At 41.6% G+C, this 21,428-nt stretch overlaps 2 protein-coding genes across 9 annotated transcripts in view; one reads left to right on the top strand and one right to left on the bottom strand.

Moving 5' to 3' along the window:
- Positions 1–6,702, bottom strand: part of jakmip1 (janus kinase and microtubule interacting protein 1) — a 33,952-nt gene extending 27,250 nt beyond the window's left edge. For 2 of the 6 annotated variants that reach the window (XM_056382816.1, XM_056382813.1), the window contains exon 1: positions 6,112–6,679. The gene's annotated coding sequence lies outside the window, so the exon portion shown is untranslated. Of the gene's footprint in view, positions 1–6,111 lie in introns of all 6 variants that reach the window. The other 4 variants (XM_056382817.1, XM_056382815.1, XM_056382812.1 and 1 more) reach the window with 3 other exon arrangements.
- Positions 6,703–10,199: 3,497 nt separating this feature from the next.
- Positions 10,200–21,185, top strand: wfs1b (Wolfram syndrome 1b (wolframin)). 3 transcript variants are annotated; one of them, XM_056383619.1, is made up of 10 exons: positions 10,200–10,374; positions 13,963–14,349; positions 16,022–16,098; positions 16,289–16,433; positions 16,581–16,754; positions 16,928–17,008; positions 17,204–17,364; positions 17,748–17,984; positions 18,080–18,198; positions 18,589–21,185. In XM_056383619.1, the coding sequence occupies exons 2-10, from the start codon at positions 13,965–13,967 to the stop codon at positions 20,135–20,137; spliced, it is 2,928 nt and encodes a 975-aa protein (XP_056239594.1). In that variant the 5' UTR covers positions 10,200–10,374; positions 13,963–13,964; the 3' UTR covers positions 20,138–21,185. The 3 variants fall into 3 exon arrangements, with proteins under 3 accessions (XP_056239594.1, XP_056239592.1, XP_056239593.1); XM_056383617.1 differs by lacking the exon at positions 10,200–10,374 and adding an exon at positions 12,993–13,181; XM_056383618.1 differs by lacking the exon at positions 10,200–10,374 and adding an exon at positions 13,024–13,164.
- The last annotated feature ends 243 nt before the right edge of the window (positions 21,186–21,428 follow it).

Here is a 21,428-nt window from a genome sequence, read left to right as displayed (position 1 = left end):
ACTGTGGTGAGTCTTGACATTCCTCTGGTCAGAGATTCCATGATGTGTTCTTGGCCTGCAAACTAAAGAATAAAGGGCAGGCCTAGCATTACTGTACAACTGAACCACACAAACCAAGGCAAATACAAAAGGATTTAAATCAATGATTAATGTAACCTCTCTGCCTTTTTTTGAAGGCCGGCTACAGTTGTGTATTTTTTAGCTTATTTTATTCTAGATGTGTTGCTGAGATGACACACATTCGCTCAACTGAAAGTGGACTCTAATCTCTTTCCTGGAATGAATTGTAACCCAGTAACCTTCCACTCTTTCTGCTCACTGTTAAATAAATAATGCAACAATGAGGGAGCTGAGGCATTAAGATTGTAGGTGCCGCCATCTTTTTCTACACACACATTACCAACCATTCATACAACATAAACAGATGGCAATAACAGTTACCAAGGCAACCCCTGCTCTCAAAAAAACTCTATTCGTCTCATAGGAAAGGATGATGGGGAGGAGAAGTCTCACAGTGGATTTGAAACACACACATAGACAGGGTGCGCGCACACACACACACACTATTGCATCGTATAGAGGCTGCACATTTGCAAAACGCACGTACAGGCACACATGATGTTGTTATCTGATCCAATCTCTGAGCTGAGGTTGACTGAGAGACAGAAATGCACTGATGCTGGGGGGCAGGAAAGCTTTCTTCCACATGGATTTTTACACAGCACACACATTTGGGAGCCAATGGAGGAGGAAACAAATGAAAGAGATGGGATTAAGCCTATAAAAGAGAGGCAAGGAAGAAGGAAAGAGCTTGAGCACAGACAAAAATATGCAGACCTCTACCAGAAAAAAAACAACCTCCAACCATCTCCTCTTGCATTCTCCCACCTCTCTACATCCCTCCACCCCCACTGACTGACATGGTGATGTTGCCGAGGAGAGGCAATCCGTGATCTCACTCTCATTCACAGAGGCAGAAAGAGAGAGGGGGAGAGAGGGATCATTCACACACAGAGAGCTCTGACACAAGCACACATTCTCTGAGTCTTAAACAGAACAACTAGGGACAGATACAGCGGACATCTATTCACACAGGCACTGAAGCTCTCCACACGTATTCACATTAGTAACAGACATGTATTCATTTACAAGAAGTCAATAAACTTGATGTGCAATCATGTCTATTGGAATTTGAAAAAAAACACCCTGCCACCGTTTTCACCATGTTATGCATGTCTGTGCCAGTATCCGAGACCAGGTGTAGCAACATGAAATGGCTGAAAGGCATGACGGTCGGTTTCAACAGTTTTTCTTCATATGGGGAGGAGGTGTGTATGTTCATTTTACCAGCATCTGGAAGCAACATAGAGACCTCTTAAGTGGTTTGTTGCATATCAATGTTTCTTGTTCACATATTTACCCTCATGTATTTTAGGTCAGAGCTAGTTCATTTATAAATTTTGCTTGCATCACTACAGACCCCTTGGTCAAAAATATAGGCTGTAGTTTATGTTTCATGTGCAATAAGTCGAGATTTCTCCTGAGATCAACATGCAGCAACCTCACACAGTTGCCACAAAGCCTCCTGGAAACATATGTTCCTAAGCTGGAAGCCAGGAGCCAACCCTGAAAGTTTATAGTTCATGGAAAACCAGGAAACTGGAACATTTTATAGGGGTACCAAGAAGCTAACAAGCACTTTTAATGTTCACCGAAGTAAACAAAAGCCAGCACAGGTCATAGACCTTAAATTACCTCGTCCAGCCCAAATATAAACAGTAAGTCTACCTTATATTCTACTGGAAAGCCTCAAAGTGCAAGTAAAACATTTCAACAAACAATACTGACGGTCCAGTATAAATCATCCCTGCCAGCACCCATATATCATTGACACGGCCCCACGTTCATAAAAATCACTATGACTCATCAAATCAATCACAAGTCATATTTCACAAAAAATTATATAAGTGGAATAATACAGGAACAAAAATCATGTACCTTCAAGGCCCATTTAAATGCAGTTAATGTTGCGCTGAGACAATAAGCTTAAACAAACAATGGAGCTAAATCACTTGAGGGTGACTGTAAGAAAGAAGTAGTTAAGAAACTCTGCAGCAGCCGAGGAGTTTCACAATTAAGGTAATTGCTGCTTGAGAAATGGACTCTTTGGGTCACGCAAAAAAAAGGTGGCAACAAAATGTGTCCATCAGCACCAAGACAGTATACGAATCTAAGATGAAATGAGGGTCCAAACCACTACGTACCTGGCTGCCACTGGCTGATGTTCTAACTTTGATTCTTTCAGAACAGATTGGACAAAGTGTGACAGATATATGGGTAGTTTCATAACCGCCTCAGGAAATCCGTCTTCAGTGTGTGAAATGATGGGTCTGTATAGGGTTACAACATTACAGCGGTTGGTGGGTGTTTCTGGGTTTTGCCTTTTAGTTGAAGGATTGAAATGTGGAATGTGAAAATGTTTAGTAGCAATAGTACTTGAGTCCCTTAAGTAACCTACTTCAACAGCTGGATATGGTTTGAAGCCCTTCCAAAAAAAAACATGTCTGCCTGCCAGTCGGCAATAAAACCTATTACCCATTACCTATTACTGTCTCTGGGACTTATGGTGGCAGTGTTCCTGAAGCCTTTTAGTCATTTGTTTTTCTGCGAGTTTGCAGCATACCTTAGTAACACAGCCATACAATCGAATATAGATTAGATTTAGACTAAATCAAACCACACCTTTTTCCACTTTAATTCATCATATGTTTCTATGTTGTTGTGTTCAAGGGGCTTTCTAAAACATAAGGAAATAGTAAAAAAAAAATTCCCATCATACTTTGTGAGAGATTTTTCTTCTGTTCAACAAACAGTCCAAAATGATATTCAATTTACTGCAATATACTGTAAAACAGGGTAAGTAGAAAATCCTCACATGAAATTCAGCAACCATCACATTTGGCATCTCTGCTTGAAAATTAACTTAAACAATGAATCAATTATTAAAAGAGTTGGAGACTAATTTCTAGTTGATCACCTAATTGATTAATCAAGCAATCGCTTCAGTTCTTGTTGAATCTTCTAACAGAATTGCCACAACCTCACATTTGCAATTTGTGTTAATTAAATCATCCATTTAAAACAAGTCAAGTGTGGTCGAATAAGTATTGGCATTAGTGCAATAAATCTCAACTTCTGTAACACTAAGAGATGTCCAGTTGTTAAATGACAGTAGTGCCAAGGGATGTCCCCGTTGTGTTAAACATAGACATTGACTTCACAAAAAATTCATGCAAAGTACAAATGTCAGTAAGTGACTACAAAATAAACTAGAAGGGCACTCAGAGAGCGTAGACCTCCGACAAGGCCAATGTCAAAAAACATAAACCAAACTTCAGAGAGAAAAAAAAATCTAATTCATAATAAATTATCTGGATCTGCCCTCCATTAATGGGTTCTTCCTTGGCGCATGCCCCATCACTCCACCAAATTTGGTGCAAATCTGTTCTGTACTTTTTGTGTAATCCTGCTGATAAATTAATTGGCAGAGGTGAAAACTTATTGATGGAGATCATTCAGAAAAAACTTTTTTTATAAAATGTACCATTTATATTACATTTGCTTGAGTAATTTCTCACTGCTTTTTTGTGTCTACATGCCTGTGATATAAAAATATATACTATTATACTTTAAAGGCTAACTCTTTATCTGAGTGACAAAAGGTTATAAATGAAGAACAAAATGTTGGGTAGCCAGACGTCTTTGCAATGGTCACATTCTTATAACACACTTACAGATGGACCTCCTCAAGGCTACACAGACCCCACACACACACACACACACACACACACACACTCACACTCACAGAGTGTCAAACATTAACTAGACATCAGTGAGATATACAGGCCCATTAAATACATAAAAGAGCTGCAAATGGGAGCTCAAACACTAGACTCCTCACTACTCAGTCTATCTTAAATATCAGCAATGAGGGTGTGGACAAACACGGATCCACTGCTGTTTATACTTCACATTTGTTCCAATGCTTCATAGTATGACATATGGACAGACATGAAACACACCTTCTCATTGTAGGCATATCAGCACCAGCAGAGTGTAGACTGTCAGAGCAGGTCTGTCCACAGTCCACACAAACAGACACACACACTCAGGAGTCTAGAGATACACTTAAGACACTGTAAAGATCCCATTGAGAGGCTGAGTAACCCAGCCAAGTGCAACACTAGTGGAGCATATGACCTAAAAAGTACTATGCCAGCAGAATGACTACAAGTTACTGACCCCAATGACTAGTCAACCCAAACAGATAAACAAAAAGTCTCCCTCTCGCTCTGTGTCTCTGTTACGCACACCACTACTCAGTTATGCTATTACTACTTTTATTGCTTACGCTACAGATATTTAACTATTAATGTGTCGGTTTGGCCTTTTTCTTGTAGAAGCATTGTGTGTTTTTGGCCCGTGTGTGTATGTATGCTTTTGCATGCATGGGTGCATCTGTGTGTGTGCGTGTGTGTGTGTGTGTTAACAGTGATGGCTGCCTCTCCCCCCACAGGAAGGCATGATAGTGCAGTCAGTAATGTGATTAACCTCGCCTCTCTCTCTCTCTCTCTGACTAGCACACAGCACACCGGCCAGTACTGGCTGGTTGCTATTTATCCTCTGGCTAACACATAAACATTAATACACAGTGCAGACATTTACTCATCTCTGTCCCTCACTCACATTAAGAATGTCGGATGAACTACTCTGGTATGTCTCCACGAAAGGGTTAATTAGGAAGGTAGCACAGCAAAGAGAGAAATACACTTGTGGTTATAGTCCACAGGGATTATCCTGATAGCAGCCTGTCACTCAAAATGTTACACTGAGGAAGGCAGGGGTATGGATGGGGAGATGGGATTATGAATGAAGAATAAATCGGATAAATTAATTAAGTAAGAGGAGAGTGGAGAAAGGCAGGGGGTGAGGGGAGAAACAGGGGGAAACTGTGACTGAAACCAGTGAATTGCAGAATTCATCTGCTCAAAATCTTACCTAACATAGAGAAGACTGAAGGGTTGAGGACTGGGTGAAAATTTAATGTAAAATAATCATAACTAGACAAGTGACCCTACCTTTTTTGAAACACAAATGATAGTTTTGCTCCAGTACCTGCAGCACAGCTTTCCAACACATATAGGGAGCACAGCATGAATTATAGTTATGCAGCATAGCCAGAGCAGGCTGATCAAACAGAAGTGAGTGTGTAACACATGTTGGCTGTCCACTGGGGCAGATTTACGCGCCTCCAGAGCCGCCTGCTACAGCAGCAGAAATGTTATGACAGACAAGCATCCCTGCCGGCAAAACACAGCGGATGGGCAGGGTGGATGCATGGCACAGGGCTGCTTTTGGTAAAGCGATATGCTGGAGATGTTGGGATGGCTTAATGCAATGTGTTCAGCTCTATAATGAGCTGTCAAATGGGAGATTAAAGGGTCGAGTGCAGTTGGAGTGATCGCTGCTAACAGCCTGCCTGTCCGGCTTGCCAACCACACCCCACGGCGACATGCGTGGGGCTGCTGCAGCATCCTCCTCCTCCAGCCACAGAGGTCGGATGTCCTTGCACCCAAGCTGCACGGTCTAATGTGTCGGTGTTTCTGTGTGAAGCACTGTATTGTAGCATTGCTGGTGTGGCGTGCCCACAGACTAATGTGGTGGTCCATATATCACCGGTGGCCTCCCTGATACCGGGTAAAGGTTGAATCCTCGGGGACGGTTAAGATAAGGAGGAGGAGGACAGTAAAACAGTTTCGTTAACCAGTAGTGTCCGGTAACGTTATCACCACGCTTCATACTTCCTCTTTGGCCTGATGTAACACGGGCTCACCGTGCAGCCAAACCACGGCATTCACATCCATGTCCGGGTCGATATGAGGCTTGGCAGCTGCTACAGGGAGCATGCAAACACAAACCCTAAACCCAGACACGATGAAGCCGGGTCGGTGGCTGAAACACGGATGTCGGTTGTGTGTCACAACGACAAAGCAGCCTGTCTACAAACGAGTCGTCAGAAGTTGTCTGTCGTTGCAGACCGAACAAACTTACCTGAAATGGAGGTCCGGTGGTCACAAGTGGCCTGATGTTAAAACGTCGCTGTCCAATTCGCTTCACATCCAGGAAGGGAGGCTGGGCTTCGGTGTGGAGAGCTACTTCTAACTCACCTCAACCGCTCACAAGATGCAGAGCTCAGCTGACTGCAAACGGCGACCATGTACAACTTTATCCCCCCTGTTAACACTACAGCTGAAGTTGTATTTCCACTGATAATAGCGTACTATCCTCTAGCTACAGACTGCACTTCGCCCTGGGCTTCTTCCCCTCCTCTCGCGCCGCACGTTGACATTTTCCTCCACGCCCACGCATGCACACACACACACACACACACACACACACACACACTCACTCACACTCACTCACACACACACTGGGCTGCACGCGCAACGTCATCCGTTCCTATACATTTCATCCACATGAGTAAAAAAAATAGTTAAATAAATAAAGCTGTTTCGATGCCCGTGTCGACGTGAACGTGAAAAAAAGCCGGGCGGGCGTCGCCGGTAGCGTGATAGAAGCGCGACACCTGACTGCGTGTTCAAGAATGACACCGCGCGCGGTAAATGCGTGGACACGCCGGCGTTGCGGGGGAACGTGCGGCGTCAAGGCGTACGGTGGCACAGATACTGTAGTATATACCATACCAACACAAAAAAGACGGGACTTTCTTCAAATATTATTCTATAAAATTTGCTTTTCATCAATCAACAAAAGAGGGAAATAAGCCTGGAAATCAAAACATTTCTGTTTGTGAATAAAACAAGAAAAAATTAAATAAAATAAGATAAAATTAAATTAATAAATTGAGAAAATTCACTAAACCTATATTCTTGAGACTGATATCTTTTATAAAGCAGTGAAAAAAACCGTCTTCTCACGTCTTTGCCTTTTATCTGCGAGGTTTTTTATATTATAAAGGGGTTTAATATTAGCTATTTCAGCAAAGTAAGTTGTCCTGTTTCATTTGTCCTTAGGTTGGCATTATACTAGAGAAAGAGAGAGGGCTATTAGTTGCCTTAATGTTATTAAGGCAACCAATAACTCTTGATGAATAGTCTTTCATTTCATTCATTTATTTTAGGCTATAATTATATTTTATTTGATAAATAACATTAAACTATATGATGAAGAGGATGATGATGATGATGACTGAGATTTCGTACAAAAACCAATGCTGTGCCTTTTACCAGGCATCATTGTAATAAACAAGTAAAGGTTATTAAAGCTTAACCAACATCATTATCATTACCATCATCATCGTCATGACACAAACTCAAAAACATCCCTACAGATCACCCTCTGTCTTTATCTTCATCTGTGACAGTGATGCACTGTAACTGAAAAACCTCCAATTACAGGTACAGCCTCTAAATTCAGAATATTTATCTAGGACAAAATGACTCGTCAAATCATAAAAGTAGGTGAAATAATCTGACAATATGAAAGTGGTGTGAGACCAGTGTGACCCAGATTCTGGAGGATGCATTACTTACGCACAGCTGCCTGGCTCTGCTTCCCCTCACTGTGCCTGCCTGTCTGCCATTCACAAGCCACACCATACTCGTCATCACAGCATATGCAGCCTATTGCTGCAGGGCAGCGTAGGCCATAGGAAGTGGGAGAAGAGGAGCACATAGTCAGGGATGAGTTTCAATTATCTATGTCATGTTCTCTCCTGCAGCGGTCGTTCACTCGTCCAGAACTGGTGTCCCAGGGGTGATACTTATATGCATGGGACATTTTTGAGCGAGATAAAGCAGACAAGCAAAGTGGGTGAGTTTGGAGTATTAAGCTGCCCTCCATTCAGGCTCCTGCTGAGGCCAGCACACAGACACCCAGATGGAGTGATAAAGTGAAAAAACATTGTGGTTGCAGGCAGAGAGCAGTGAGGAGAGGGCGGGATGTGTGTCCTGTTTTATTTTGCTAAAGAATTGACTCAGAGAGCAAATGTGTGTCATGGAACAGTAATGAGTGTTTCTATTAATTGTTTTGCCTGAGGTATCACTGTTTCACTGTTTTAGGCAGCATTGTATTTTGTGAATCTGTGTTTGCACCATGCTCCCTCTGAAAGAAAAACTGGAGAACGTTCTCAGAAAGTGAATAAAGGAAAGTTTTTCCATATAAATAGCCATGTGACAGGGCTTCCTGATATCTCCTCTTTAGATAAAGGAAAACCCCAAGGTGTTATTACATTAATACTGGTGATGATTAAAGTGTTTAAGTGAGGGTAGGTGAAAAGCATCCTGAGCCTGTGATATGTGTCAAAGAAAAGGTGTACTGACTATGTGTCATGGGAGAAGTTATACAAGCATCTTAGTTAGCTGATTTCTTCCTGGGAAAAACCAAACTACTTCACTCATTAGCAATGATAACGGTAGATCTAGTCAGTCAGCCTTTTTCCATTTCTTTTACCCAGTTGAGGAACACAGTAATGTGACGAGTCACTGTTTTTATTAATTTAACATAATCATCTTAGGTTTTCAGCATATCAATGAGAGCTGTCCATAATAAGCTTAACATATTCATGACTGCTTGCAGATTGAGCTTATTATAGCTTTTAAAGATGGCCTTTGGTATTCAGAAGGGGCCAGGGAATCAAATGAGGAGCTAACCTGCCATCTGTAGAAGATTTAGTTGAAACAAACTCATACACATAAAGGGACACTGAATCAAACATTAGGCACCTTTCAGGCAATTTCTGGAGCCAGCCACCAAACTGACCCATTTTCCACAATGTAAACCCACATCCCCAGTCTGGAGTGCTTGTGGTGACGTAACATTTTCATATGAAGGTAATTAGGCTTCCCGGGCATGACTCACCACTGTTAGTCACTAAAAGATCTGAGCCTGATGTTCCTGGTCCATCCCCAAAACCATTCATTCATAACATGAACATAACAAGACAAAAATCTCATGTGTAACAGTAAATAGGGTCTTTGAAGCTGCTTTGCATGTGTAAAAGCTTTTCAAACACAGTAACATAAATCTGCCTCTTTTTCTGACTATTCGAGTGAGATATGAGGCTTTTAATGTTAATTTGGAGAGTCCAGTAGGCCTACTTCACTCTACAAATGGACTATTTCTGCCTTCACTCAGAATCATAATAGAAGCTGTTTAATGACTCAATTAGAAAGGTTAGGAGAGTTATAGGGTTGTCTTAGCATTAGTTCCATTGGCTCAAGATGTAAATAAACAATGCGTTGCACAGAACTTTGTTTTTTAATATTACAGTCTTTGTTGATTTATTTTATCTTATTGAGACAAAACACAAAAAACCTCAAAACTAACATAATCTCGAATCTAAAAGGTTGTAACTAAAGGCTTGGCTGTTTACAGCTATTCCTACTCTCCTTGTTGTATCACTTAATTTTTCTTCTTCTCTGCCTTCTTTTCCACTCAGGCCTCAAAATAGCAGCAGATCAATACAAAGAGGGCTGGCAGCTGAAGGAGGGACATAACCCACAGGAAGGAGCCGAGTTTTTTCCCCACTTGGAAAATGTGTAGGATGTGCCAATGATTTAAGCACAACTGGACTTCATAATAACATTTATATTATAAAGTACTCATGTTTTAAGATGATCAGTCAGTGGCACCAATTTCATGAGACTTGGATTAATTTGTTGTCTGAGAAATTAGGCTAACTAGATTGTATGACAGCATGTCCTCTGTTCTTATATTAGTATCATAACATAAACAAGCACGTACAATATTTTTTATAGCAGATGTAATTATAAACTATCATAGGTCTTGAAAACTGAGCGAAGTATTAGCTGGTTACAGCCGATCCAGAATTACAGCCCATTTCCCTGCAGACAGAAACTTCAAAGGTCAGAACAGCTACTGGGCTGCATTTGTGATGGAAATACTCATCTTCACTGCAGTCAATGTCCGTTCTCACATAACCCTTCTGGTTGCTATGGTTGCTGACCATAATCTCCTCTCCTCCTCTTCGAGTGTCTCTTCCTGTGAGAGTCACTGGCAATGCCAGGGGAGCCCATGGGTGGGGCCTGTGCTGTATATACAGAGACCTGTTACCATAGACACAGACAGGACATGAAGAGGGGGGCTGAGTGAATGTGGGACTAATGGCCTCCATTCTGTTGTGTTATATGGCAGCTTTTAATCACTGCAACTGAGGGAGAGGGCTTGCCAGATATGAAATTAGGAAAGATGATGGTGAGTCTCCATCACTTGGATTCTTGAGTCACTACTTTCAGGACAGGGGATACCGACAGAGACAACAAACAGACTGAGGTAAAAAAAAAAGACCAGCTTATTTCAATTTTCAATCAGCTAAGTAGTGACCACATGGTAAAAAGCTTTGAGTGATGACTGTGACCGTCTCAGACAGGGGCACAGTAGCCCAAACAAATCTGCAAGGGGTTTAGCATAATCAAAAGATTTGGACTCATAACAAGCTCATTATTACAAATATCTATCGTGAGCTGCCTTGCTCAAATTAGATGAGAATTGCGTCAGTGAGTGTGTGTGTGTGGCTAAGTCCACTTAAAAGACAGATTGCCTAATATAGATTGAAGGTGTGCATGTGAAAGACTAAAACCAGTACAAGGGTCCTGCTTATCCTCTCAACTGGATTTCATTAATCTACTAATCGGGAGGCATTTACATAACTGCTTTAATGCAGCAGCAGTTAAGCAATTACTGCCCCCATTTCCTTCTTTTCCCACAATGTGGTATCTACTCTCATTCCCAGAATTGAACTTTAATCTCACTCTTTCTTTTGAGTCCTTCTCTTTTCTGTTGTCTGCTCCATTTCCTTTTTTGCCTAGGTCCCGCTCTTCTGAACTTTAATGTTTTCCTGCTGGCAGGTTGCTCTGTATGAGAGCAAAAAGACACACCTCTGAACAAAGTTACAAACTTAGAAACATAACCTTAGTAACTTGTTTGCTCTTAATCAACATGTTATTTTCACAGAATGAAACACGTAGTAAATACTACACTCAAATCACAGATTTGGAGGCAGGCTATTAAAGTTTTACCTGTTAGTTTTGCAGAAGAAATAACTCAAGCTACCTTTGCCTGTACTCTCTGAAATGTGTAGTTTGGATCATGTGATGAAACTTAGTTGTTGGACAAACACTGAATCCAAAAGTGAATCAGATTATATAGTTGTTATTTATAAGCACCTTATGCTTTTCTTAAATACTTTAATGACTTTTGTCACCGCTGTGCTAATTCTTGTATATTCCCGCCAATGTAACTTTAAAATATCATGTACTGCAGTGGTAAGCAAATAGCAGTCTGTGAACCAAACACACCCCCCTCGACCCCCACCCACCCACCCAACAAAAGCTGAAATTTTCCCTCTTATAGTTTCCATCACACCTTTTATCAAACTGACTCCACACTCATAAGGTTCCACCTACTGGTGTGGCAATCACCATACACCATCTGCTATTCCTGGGATTTTGGGGGCACAGACCTGTCAATTCAAGGGTCAAAAAGAATAATCTTAATAATCTCATCTATATAATTGAGCTTGTTCTTATTGATCATTGTCCAATAGCTTGCATTAGAAGCACCAGAATGATAAAACTATGTTCACATATGGCAATAAGACAGAATTTCAAACATTGTGATGAGCAGTAAGTCTTTTGTAAGTCTTTTAAGTCAGAAGTTGATAAACATGCACCTTTTAAAAAAGTTAAAATTGGTCAAATCCTTGGTTCTCAGCAGAAATTTCATCCCTTCTCAAAGAGCAAAATAAAGCAGTTACTCTTGCCAGACATGTTGGCGTCTGGCAAGAGTCACCGGTCTGCTTTTTTTTTAGGCAGCTTTGGAACAAATGCACATCTGCAATAGGAAAAGCTAAATCTGACTATTATTTGCTTTTAATCCCAAAATCAGATCTAGCAAAATACTTGAAGGCGGTGAATTCTGTAAACCACAAGTCTTCTGTTTCATTTCCTCCTCTCACCACAGCTAAGCAAAATTTTTTGCTGCAGCTCTCTGTTGAACATGACAGTAAACTGAATATTTTTGGGTTTCAGACTGTTTATATTCAACCATAAATGGAAGGTCAAGTTTATTGAGTACCAATAACCTATCGATTACAAATTTAATCAAGTGGCACAACTCAAAGCATACATTTCTGTATGTATGTATGTTGTTGTATGTTTCTGTAAAGCAACACTTTTTATAAATGTGATTTATTCTTAAAATACTCAAAGAATAAAATGTACTGCCATTTAGTCCAAATTTCATGGGACAAAAATACTGTATGATTCTTTATAACATTTATCATAAAAAAATAGTAACAAAATAAAAATGGACTGCACTATCATAGCTTATACATCCTATGCAAATGCAAAAGTAAAATGAAGAGATTATTACTTATAAAAAAACAAGCAAAGAATATTTTGTATCTGTTTTTAATGTAATTTCAAAGACTGTACAAACTGAAGGAAAATAATAATCTTTTTAAAGTTCATCACATTTGTAAATAAAAACATGTCATGTAGGCTACTGCCATCTCCTGGTAGAAAACAAACATCCTGTTGTTGCAAACAGAAAAAAGAAAATCGAATGAAATCGATGAAATCGAATAATGATTAATATAAAGTGAGAATGTATTTAAAGAGGTCTCAAGCTCAACTGTAGAAACTCATTTTTGAATTTAGCCCATTTATACTGGTGTTGATAAACAGAAATTAGTGTCCCTGATCTTAAGGTTTCAGCCACTTACCTTTAACATGAAATCTTTCGATGGTTGATTGTTCATGACTGAGATAAATTGTTTGCGCTTTCGGCCGCAGCAGCCAATCAAATCGCGTTAAGGAAAGCGAGTTCTCTGTTTTGTCCAATCAAAACAAGCATGATATGAAGTAGGCGTGAACGTCGAGTGGAGCAGCTGGCAGACTTTCCTGTACATTGTATGTGTTTGGAGTTTGACCGACTGCAAAACAGCGGACAGGAGGAAGATTTTACGAAAGCGAAAGGGAAGAATGACGTGGGACACCGAGTAAAAAAGAAACTGATATATTTCTCGAAGTATTTTCACTTGGAGGATTTAGAAATAAACCGGTACGTACGTGGTAAAGGTGAGCGGACAACTTTAGCATTAGCAACAAGACCACTGGGTTATCTAAGCTGCCTGCCACATCTGCCACTGTCTTTTTGTATCTCGGTATTTACACTGCAGTGTAGCTGTGAATGAATAGTGGCTAAATTGTGATCACTATTAGGATTATCTCTGTCAACCCCACCAGTTAAATCAGTGTCATTAGAGCCTCCTCGTACGGGTCAAAGGGGGGTTCCCTAAACTGCAACAGGACTCATCACGTTCCCACTCAGGGCACTCAGCGTCGCAGATGACACCGTCTCAATATAGCTGCCCGGGAATCCCTTAGAAATAATGTCTAAAATAGACTGCAGACCACAGGACGGGTCTGCTATCACAGAGGGCAAAAAGTTTTGCACAGCTGAAACAAACTTAACTTAAACTTGTATATATATTAAACAGGGATGTTAAGTCCTGAGTAAAAGGGAATTGGACTGTTTAGTCAGCACATGTTAGTACTCAGCTGTGTGTCATGGGGGCAAAAAAAAATGTGCAGACTGATATAGAGTTCCAGTCTACTTCTTTATTAGCCATCAGTTGTTGTAGTGTTGTTAGAATGAAAGTCTGCTGGCGCTTGGGTCTTGGTGGCATATGGTTGAGAGCCACAGGTGTCTGCTGGCACCATGTTAAAGGGGAAGCAGATAAACAGTACTGTGCAAAAGATTTAGGCGCTTATGATGTTTTATTTTGACTGATTCTCTGTCATTTCTCTGATTGTGAGTTTTCTTTTTCACTGATTTGTTGTCTGATGCGGTTTTCAGCCATGGAACCATCACTGACTGGCAACTCATCCACCCCAAAACCAAGCCCATTATCTCCCACCACCCTCAGGGCGGGCCCCTCCTCATCCAGCTCATCCACTACCAAAACCACACCAACCTCAGACCGGCCTAAACCTAAACTCAGCATGCCAACACCTCCAGCCACACCCTCATCCTCTCCCTCCACTGCCTCCCCTCGGACTTCTCCAGGTCTTTCTTCCCGCTCTTCCTCCCTGTCCACGCTACCTGCCTCACCTCTCCGCCAGCCCACCAGGAGCCTCTCTCACGTAGGCAGATCTCAGCTCAATGCAGCCGCTACAGGGAATCCCCTAACTGGATCCTTAGCTGCTGCTACAGCTTCTCAGCCACCTCCCACACCTGAGCCAGGTGAGAATCAAACTGACCTTTGTTCTTTTACACTTTAAATCCTAAAAACAATCTTTACTACACTGTTTCACCTCCCTCTTCTTCAACAATCAGTGCAGCCAACACCCCCATTTTATTGCGTGTACTATAGTGTCTCCATAACAACTGTAGACATTTACCACAACATGTAAAGCAGCCTCTCCCATTCTGCTGACTGGAGAAGAAAAGCCTGTCTCACCCCTATCTTTTGATAGAGCTTCAACTCTGTTTATTTTCCACTAATCAAATCCAGAATTTAAAGTTCACATAGTATGAGATCTTTTAGTTCTGCTGAGGATATCATGTTTTAGTTTGCTGCGTGACTCTGCAGTGACATCTTGTTAATATGGAGTGTTACTGGAAAGTGTGAAATCTAACACCTCAGTCATTTCATTTGGACCATTTTTTTTCCCATTAGATCTAATCCCGCCCCCTGAAAAACACACACACCGTACCATGTGCCTAGCTGTTTATAATTGAAAAGACAATCATAATGTAGCTAGTGAAAGTAAAAATGGGAGACAGATTGCATCGCTGTGTGAGCGTGAGTTGCATCGACGAAGCTAGCATCTGCTGTTGACTGTGCTAAGCAAAAAGTTATTTTAGGGTTCAGGTGGTGGGTTACATGTATGAGCAGCGTAGCAGGAGCACAGACGGACATCTGACGGAAGCTGCTGGATCTCATCACATTTCCTTTTGCTTCCTGTAACAGACAGACACAGACACAGCACCACCTCCCTCACCAGTATCACTTACATTGTGTGGGCGTTTTGAAACTTGGAGAGTGTTTCCACATTTGTTGCTGCCCACCATCTTTTCCCTGGTGTATATAGTTAGAGAGATTTATCATTTGCTTTAAGAACAACAACTTTTCCATCTGGCCACTCTATCTCTAGTGAGGCCCTGGGAGTTGAGAGTAGCAGAAGTCATCAGCTGAAAAAAGATGATAATTAAAGTGGCAGGGTTCAGTGGGACTGTCTTATCAGGACAGGAGCTGTTTCTGGAAGGATTTGACTCATGCACATGCTCTGGGATCACTCGCGTCACTGACCTGTTTCCATATGCCTCTTAATGTTTATATGGACCATGTGTGCAGAGTATTGAAGAAACATGAAAAGAACATGATGAAAACCTAATTCAACATTAATTTAAGCTGTTAGCAAGAAAAATAAAGTAACAGAAGTATTTCCTAGCAGAAAAATAGAAAGAATTTTAGTCTTGTTAGTTGTTTAATTTTAGCTGGAAATGACTTGGACAACAGTTTTAGGCCGTGTAGAGTGTATTCTAGCACTCACTGATGACAGAGAGGTCACAAAGACAAAGAAGAAAAATGTCTGTGTGTGTGTCTGTGTGTGGGGGTGGGTGTGGGCATGCTCGTCAAGGAGAAGAGAGAAGTTAAGTTATTCCCCAGACTACACTAGTTGCTTTAAAAACTAATGGTTTCGCACTATTCTCCTATTTACTGTAGAAATACTCACGTACAACAGTATATATACAATTATTTACAGTAATCATATTTAACGATTTAACGGCCACAAATTTATCACACGGTTGATTGTGTTTAACACTGTTTTATCAAGTGTCACTAATACAATGTTTTAAAGACCCATGAAATCGACTACAGTGTTAGTGAATGGCTTCCTGTGTCCTTCAGAGGAGCCAGAGGAGGAGGTCACTTTTGAAGATCTGGAGGTGAGAGCGAAGTCAGGAGATGCTAAAGCACAGACCAAGGTCAGTGTCAATGAACTCACTGTAAATGCTGTTGACTTTAATGGCCATATGGTGGGCACAGAACAGATCGGCCAAGTAATGATAAATGTTATTTGAGAGTGACATTTTGATGGGAAGGACAGGTCACTAAGTCAAAGTGATGCTTGCCTTGCAAGTCTGAAAGTGTGTGTGTGTGTGTCTGTGTGTCCAGATGGGGCGTTACTTCCTGGCATTAGCAGAAGAAAGGGATGAGGAGCTGAACAACTGCACAGCGGTCACTTGGCTGGTCCAGGCTGCTAAACAAGGCCGCAAGGATGCCGTCAAACTGCTGCAGCAGTGCTTGGCCTCGAGGAAAGGTACCAAAATGTCTGTTAACTGTTAACACCCTCAATCCATAGCCATTAGCAAGGCAACATAAAAATCGTTGGTTTGATATTATTAAAGTTGCCTGGGAATAGTTTGCCTTTTAACATTATGCACATTTGCCTTCTTTTGTTTATCAGGCATCACTTTGGAGAACTTTGAGGAGGTGAAGAAGTTGTGTACAGAGACTCGTTTCGAGAGAGGAGTTAGGAAAGCGGCTCTGCTTATGTACTGGAAGTTGAATCCAGAGAGGAAGAAGTCGCTGGCTGTTTCGGAGATGCTAGAGAACGTTGAGCACGTCCACGCAGAGCCAGGTAGCAGGGGAAATATACTTTATTTTCGACACACCGACATCATACAGCTTATTAAGTTATATAAACTGAACAGATAATACAAATTAATAAAAAGAATTACAGACAAAAAAACAGTAAGCTGCATATTGAGGGGAATTTTTTAACATCTCATTCAATCATTTCTTCATCTACAGGGAAACCAGTCTCCCCTGGGCCACTAAACAGCTCTGCCAAGAAACAGAGGAGAGTCCTGGAGACAATGGTCACCAGTGAGGGTATGTCTGATCTCCTATTTAACATACACAAGTCATCACAGCTGTGATTGTTTATATGCATTTTGTAATTAACGTCTAAGGTGTCCCAAAGGGAATAAAAACATTATTTTTAAACATTCAACAAGATGAAATCATAGTTACAACAAGAAAAAAAGTGGTTTGTGAGTTAACATACAACACGTGTCTTCTGTGTAGCCAGTTCCCTTGTCGGTCTTGACGATTTCGTCGAGATGACTAAGAAGTACGCTCAGGGTATTGCACCGTCACCAGTTATGGCTGCTGCAGGAGGCGATGATGAAGACGACATTGATGGCGTAGTAGTGAAGAATCCAGATGAGTTGCCGCTGCACCAAAAGGTGGGAAGCTCTCTGTCTCTGTAAGGATGTAGCTGTGCATGCCGTCCCTGTGAAGATTTACCTCGCATTTCACACTTTGATTAAGTTTAATGTGTTTGCTGAACCACAGATATTGTGCCCATTATTAATCTGCTGTATTATCCACTTCTAATGTTACCTTTTGTTTTTTGTCTGGTGTAAAGCCACTGCATCCCTTAAATTATAATCATAACCAATGTGTCCACAGTTGATTCAAAACAAAAATAAGCAAAAACAATCAAAATAGAACCTGAGATTCTGCTGAACTGAACAGAACAGCTGATAACTGGAAAAGAAAATAATTATATTCTTCACATTTTGCATTTTTGTTTGATATTGAGTAGCTGCTGATCATTTTTCTCTAGCTGCTGAAGTTCCCTCTGTACGCTCTGCTGGAGATCAAGGAGCACCTCATCGACTGGGCATCGCGGGCTGGCATGCAGTGGCTCAGCGCCCTGATCCCCACCCACCACGTCAACGCACTCATCTTCTTCTTTATCATCTCCAACCTCACCATCGAGTTCTTCATCTTCCTCATCCCCCTGCTGGTTTTCTACCTCTCATTCTTCTCCATGGTCATCTGCACGCTGCGGGTATTTCAGGTTAGTGACAACTGCTATCAATCCTGTAGATTTTGGATCAAGCTCAGTTAAAAAATGACATTAAATTTTGAATGAATACACATTTCTTTCTACAGAATTCAAAAGCATGGGAAAACTTTCGGGCTCTGACAGACCTGCTGGCTCACTTTGAACCTGGTCTTGATATGGAGCAGGCTGAGACCAACTTTGGATGGACACACTTGGAGCCTTATCTGTATGTTCATCCCTGTTTACCTTCATCCATATGTAAACGTGTTCATTCCTTTGCTCAGTTTACCACTTTTAGTTGTTTACTTGGTTTCGTTAACGGTTTAGTTTTGTTCACGTTTCACTGGTTTTGTCATGCAGAAACAATCATGTATTTAAAAAAAAATCATTTTAATGTTACAGTAATTAAGAGTAAAAGTAACTTTTTTGTTTTAACTTCTGGAACCTAAACATTAATAAAACAAATTGTAAGAACATATAAAGAGTTGAGAAAGAAAAGTTATAGTTAAAATAAAATGTCAAATTCAAGAAAGTGAATCGAATCAAGATGACAAATACACATATGCAAAATGCTTTTACAGCAGATTAAGTACATCCTGTGTCTTTGTGTCGCCAGGTACTTCCTGCTCTCGGTGGTCTTTGTGGTTTTCTCCTTCCCTGTTGCTGATAAATCCTGGATCCCTTGCTCAGAGTTTGCTGCCATCGCTCTCTTCTTCACCATCACCGCCTTCCTCAGCCTTCATGCCTCTGCTCAGCTCTTTGCTCGTAAAGCCCTCCTCACAGAGGTCCTCTCTGGCGCCTGCTCCCTCACTTACCTCCTGCCAGACTCCTTCCAGTTCCTCAAGGTCTTCGGGGCGACGTTCATCACTGTGCCTGTAGGGGACGTTGTGGCGTTAAACCTGGGGATGCCGTGTCTACTATATGGACACCTTTTCTATCTCCTCTTCCGTATGGCCCAGCTGAGAGGCTTCAAGGGCACCTACCTGTGCCTGGTGCCCTACCTGGTCTGCTTTACCTGGTGTGAGCTCTGCTTGGTGTTCCTCAATAATGCCAGTGCAATAGGACTCATCCGCACCTGTGTGGGCTACTTCCTCTTCCTGTTCGCCCTTCCTATACTCTCACTGGGCCTTGCCGCAATGCTCATCATCCAGTTACTGCAGTGGTTCCTCGCCCTGGAGGTGACCAAGATGGTTGTCACACTGACCGTTTGCTTCGTGCCAGTTGTGTTGAGGCTTTGGACTCGCTTCAGCCTCAACCCCGTTGCCGTTTTTCGGTCTTTGTCACGGAGCAGCATCGTCAAGCTCATCCTGGTGTGGCTCAGTGCGGTGGTGCTCTTCTGCTGGATGTACGTGTACAGGTCTGAAGGCATGAAGGTGTATAACTCCACCCTGACGTGGCCTGAGTACAGCAACCTCTGTGGTCCTCTGTCCTGGAAAGAGTCCAACATGGCCCAAACTCAGATTCTATGCTCTCATCTCGAAGGACATCGTGTCACCTGGACCGGACGCTTCAAATACGTCCGAGTGACCGACATTGAGAATGGGCCACAGTCAATAGTTAACCTGCTGCCTGTGTTTGTGGGGAACTGGATGCGGTGCCTGTATGGTGAGCCGTATCCTTTGTGTGAGGAGGTTAGAAACGCCACCGCTGTGCCCCAGCCTCTGCCTGCCCCGGCTCCCCCTCCCGAAGACCCCCTCTGTAAACTCAAAAGACTGGCCAAGCACGAATGCCACGTCAAACGCTTTGATCGATACAAATTCGAAGTCACAATGGGCATGCCGCTGGAGAGGAAGACCAAGAACGGGACGATCATAGAGGATGAAGATGCAACTAAAGACATAGTTCTGCGTGCTAGTAATGAGTTCAAGTCTATGCTCCTACACTTAAACACAGGAAGCCTGGTGGAGTTTAGCACCATACTGGAGGGGCGTTTAGGCTCCAAATGGCCCGTGTTTGAACTGAAAGCCATCCACTGTATGTCATGCGGTGGTGCTAGAGTGCCGGGCCGTAGGCAATACAAGATCGAACATGACTGGAGGCGCACAGCTCAGAATGCCCTGCAGTTTGGTTTTGACTTCTTCTTTAACCCCTTCCTGACCGCTCAGCTAGAACAACACTCAGACACAGAGACTGAAACGGAGACTGTGACACAGGAGGAGGGATAGAGGGAAAGAGATCTGGCAGACACATCCCTGGGAGAAATGTAGAACTGATGCTAAGAAGTGTGATAAAAATGCGTGTTATGATAATACTATCCTCAGCGGAAGAACATTAATGATTGTATGTCTCTGTTCTTAACAGAATCTAAAATTTTGTTGGAGAGTTTCTTACTGTAGTGGAGTGGACAGACACTTAAATATTTATGGAATCTGTACTGAGTGAGTTTGTGTTTGCATTCTTCTAGGGTTTGAGCCAAAATGTGTGAGAGTACATAATATAATGAGTATGAAATTTACAAAGGGGGAGAAACACAAACTAATGAGCTTTTTAATAAGTAAAAAAAACCATGATCAAACTGCCTCAGCTGGAGTCACTAAACATTTCATCCCATCTAAGCTGCACTTGTGGTCACCACAAGAGTCTGTTAATTAAGTCATTTTGGCTTAGTTGGTTTGCCATACAAAAAGTGTGTCCGCTGCACCCAATCTCATGTATGTTAGTCAATATTGTGACACATGATGTGGCCAAAATCATCAGTATTGACATTTTACACTTTCCTTGTTATACTGTGCTCTCATTTCCTTTTTGTGTCTACAAATGATAGAAGACATTTTTCTTTTGGTCATGCTTGTGATAAGCTTTCCCTTTCATGTCAAACCATAATCATCTAAAGTTATACACTACTGTACATGTCTAGTATGTAATTTCAAAGTAGTTTTCAAGTGCCTTATAAGACATATTGTCAGTTAAATAGTAACTTTGGAGAGAACAGACTAAATCATGTCTTTAATCCTTTACCTTTCAAAAAGTTCACCTGCCTCTGTGCTTGTATTTATTACAGAGCTGTTATTCATGTGTACCTCAGCTGTTCTCTCTGTTCTTGTGTGTCTTGCTGTTTCTCCTCTTCTTTCTCTTTCCTTGTTTTGTCTCCATCTCTGCTGTGCAGAGATTTAATATATTGAACATTTGCAGCCCCTGAGTGATGATGTGTTTTTAAAATAGGATGTCACTACTGTTTTCTGTACTGTGACCCATAAATATGATGAAAACATTTGCTTGTTGCTGTTTTTGTTTAACATTAATTGCATTATATATCCATTTTAAACGCAAACTTTTGGTTTGAAGTTTCAGTGCAATAGGAGGAAAAACACAGGTGTAAATAACAAAATGAATGGTGGTTGAATTCCTTTTAGCTGTCTCAGTTTCTGGGTCCGGGCTTTGTGCATGCTGACTCACTGTCATGACTTACTGGGACACTTGAATAGAACAGAGCCACCGTTCATGTAAAAAATGGGT

The sequence above is a fragment of the Seriola aureovittata genome, chromosome 8 (genome assembly GCF_021018895.1).
Source record: "Seriola aureovittata isolate HTS-2021-v1 ecotype China chromosome 8, ASM2101889v1, whole genome shotgun sequence".
Lineage (NCBI taxonomy): Eukaryota > Metazoa > Chordata > Actinopteri > Carangiformes > Carangidae > Seriola > Seriola aureovittata.
The sequence above is the reverse complement of the archived record's forward strand: the minus strand, read 5'-3'. Positions and strand labels throughout refer to the sequence as shown.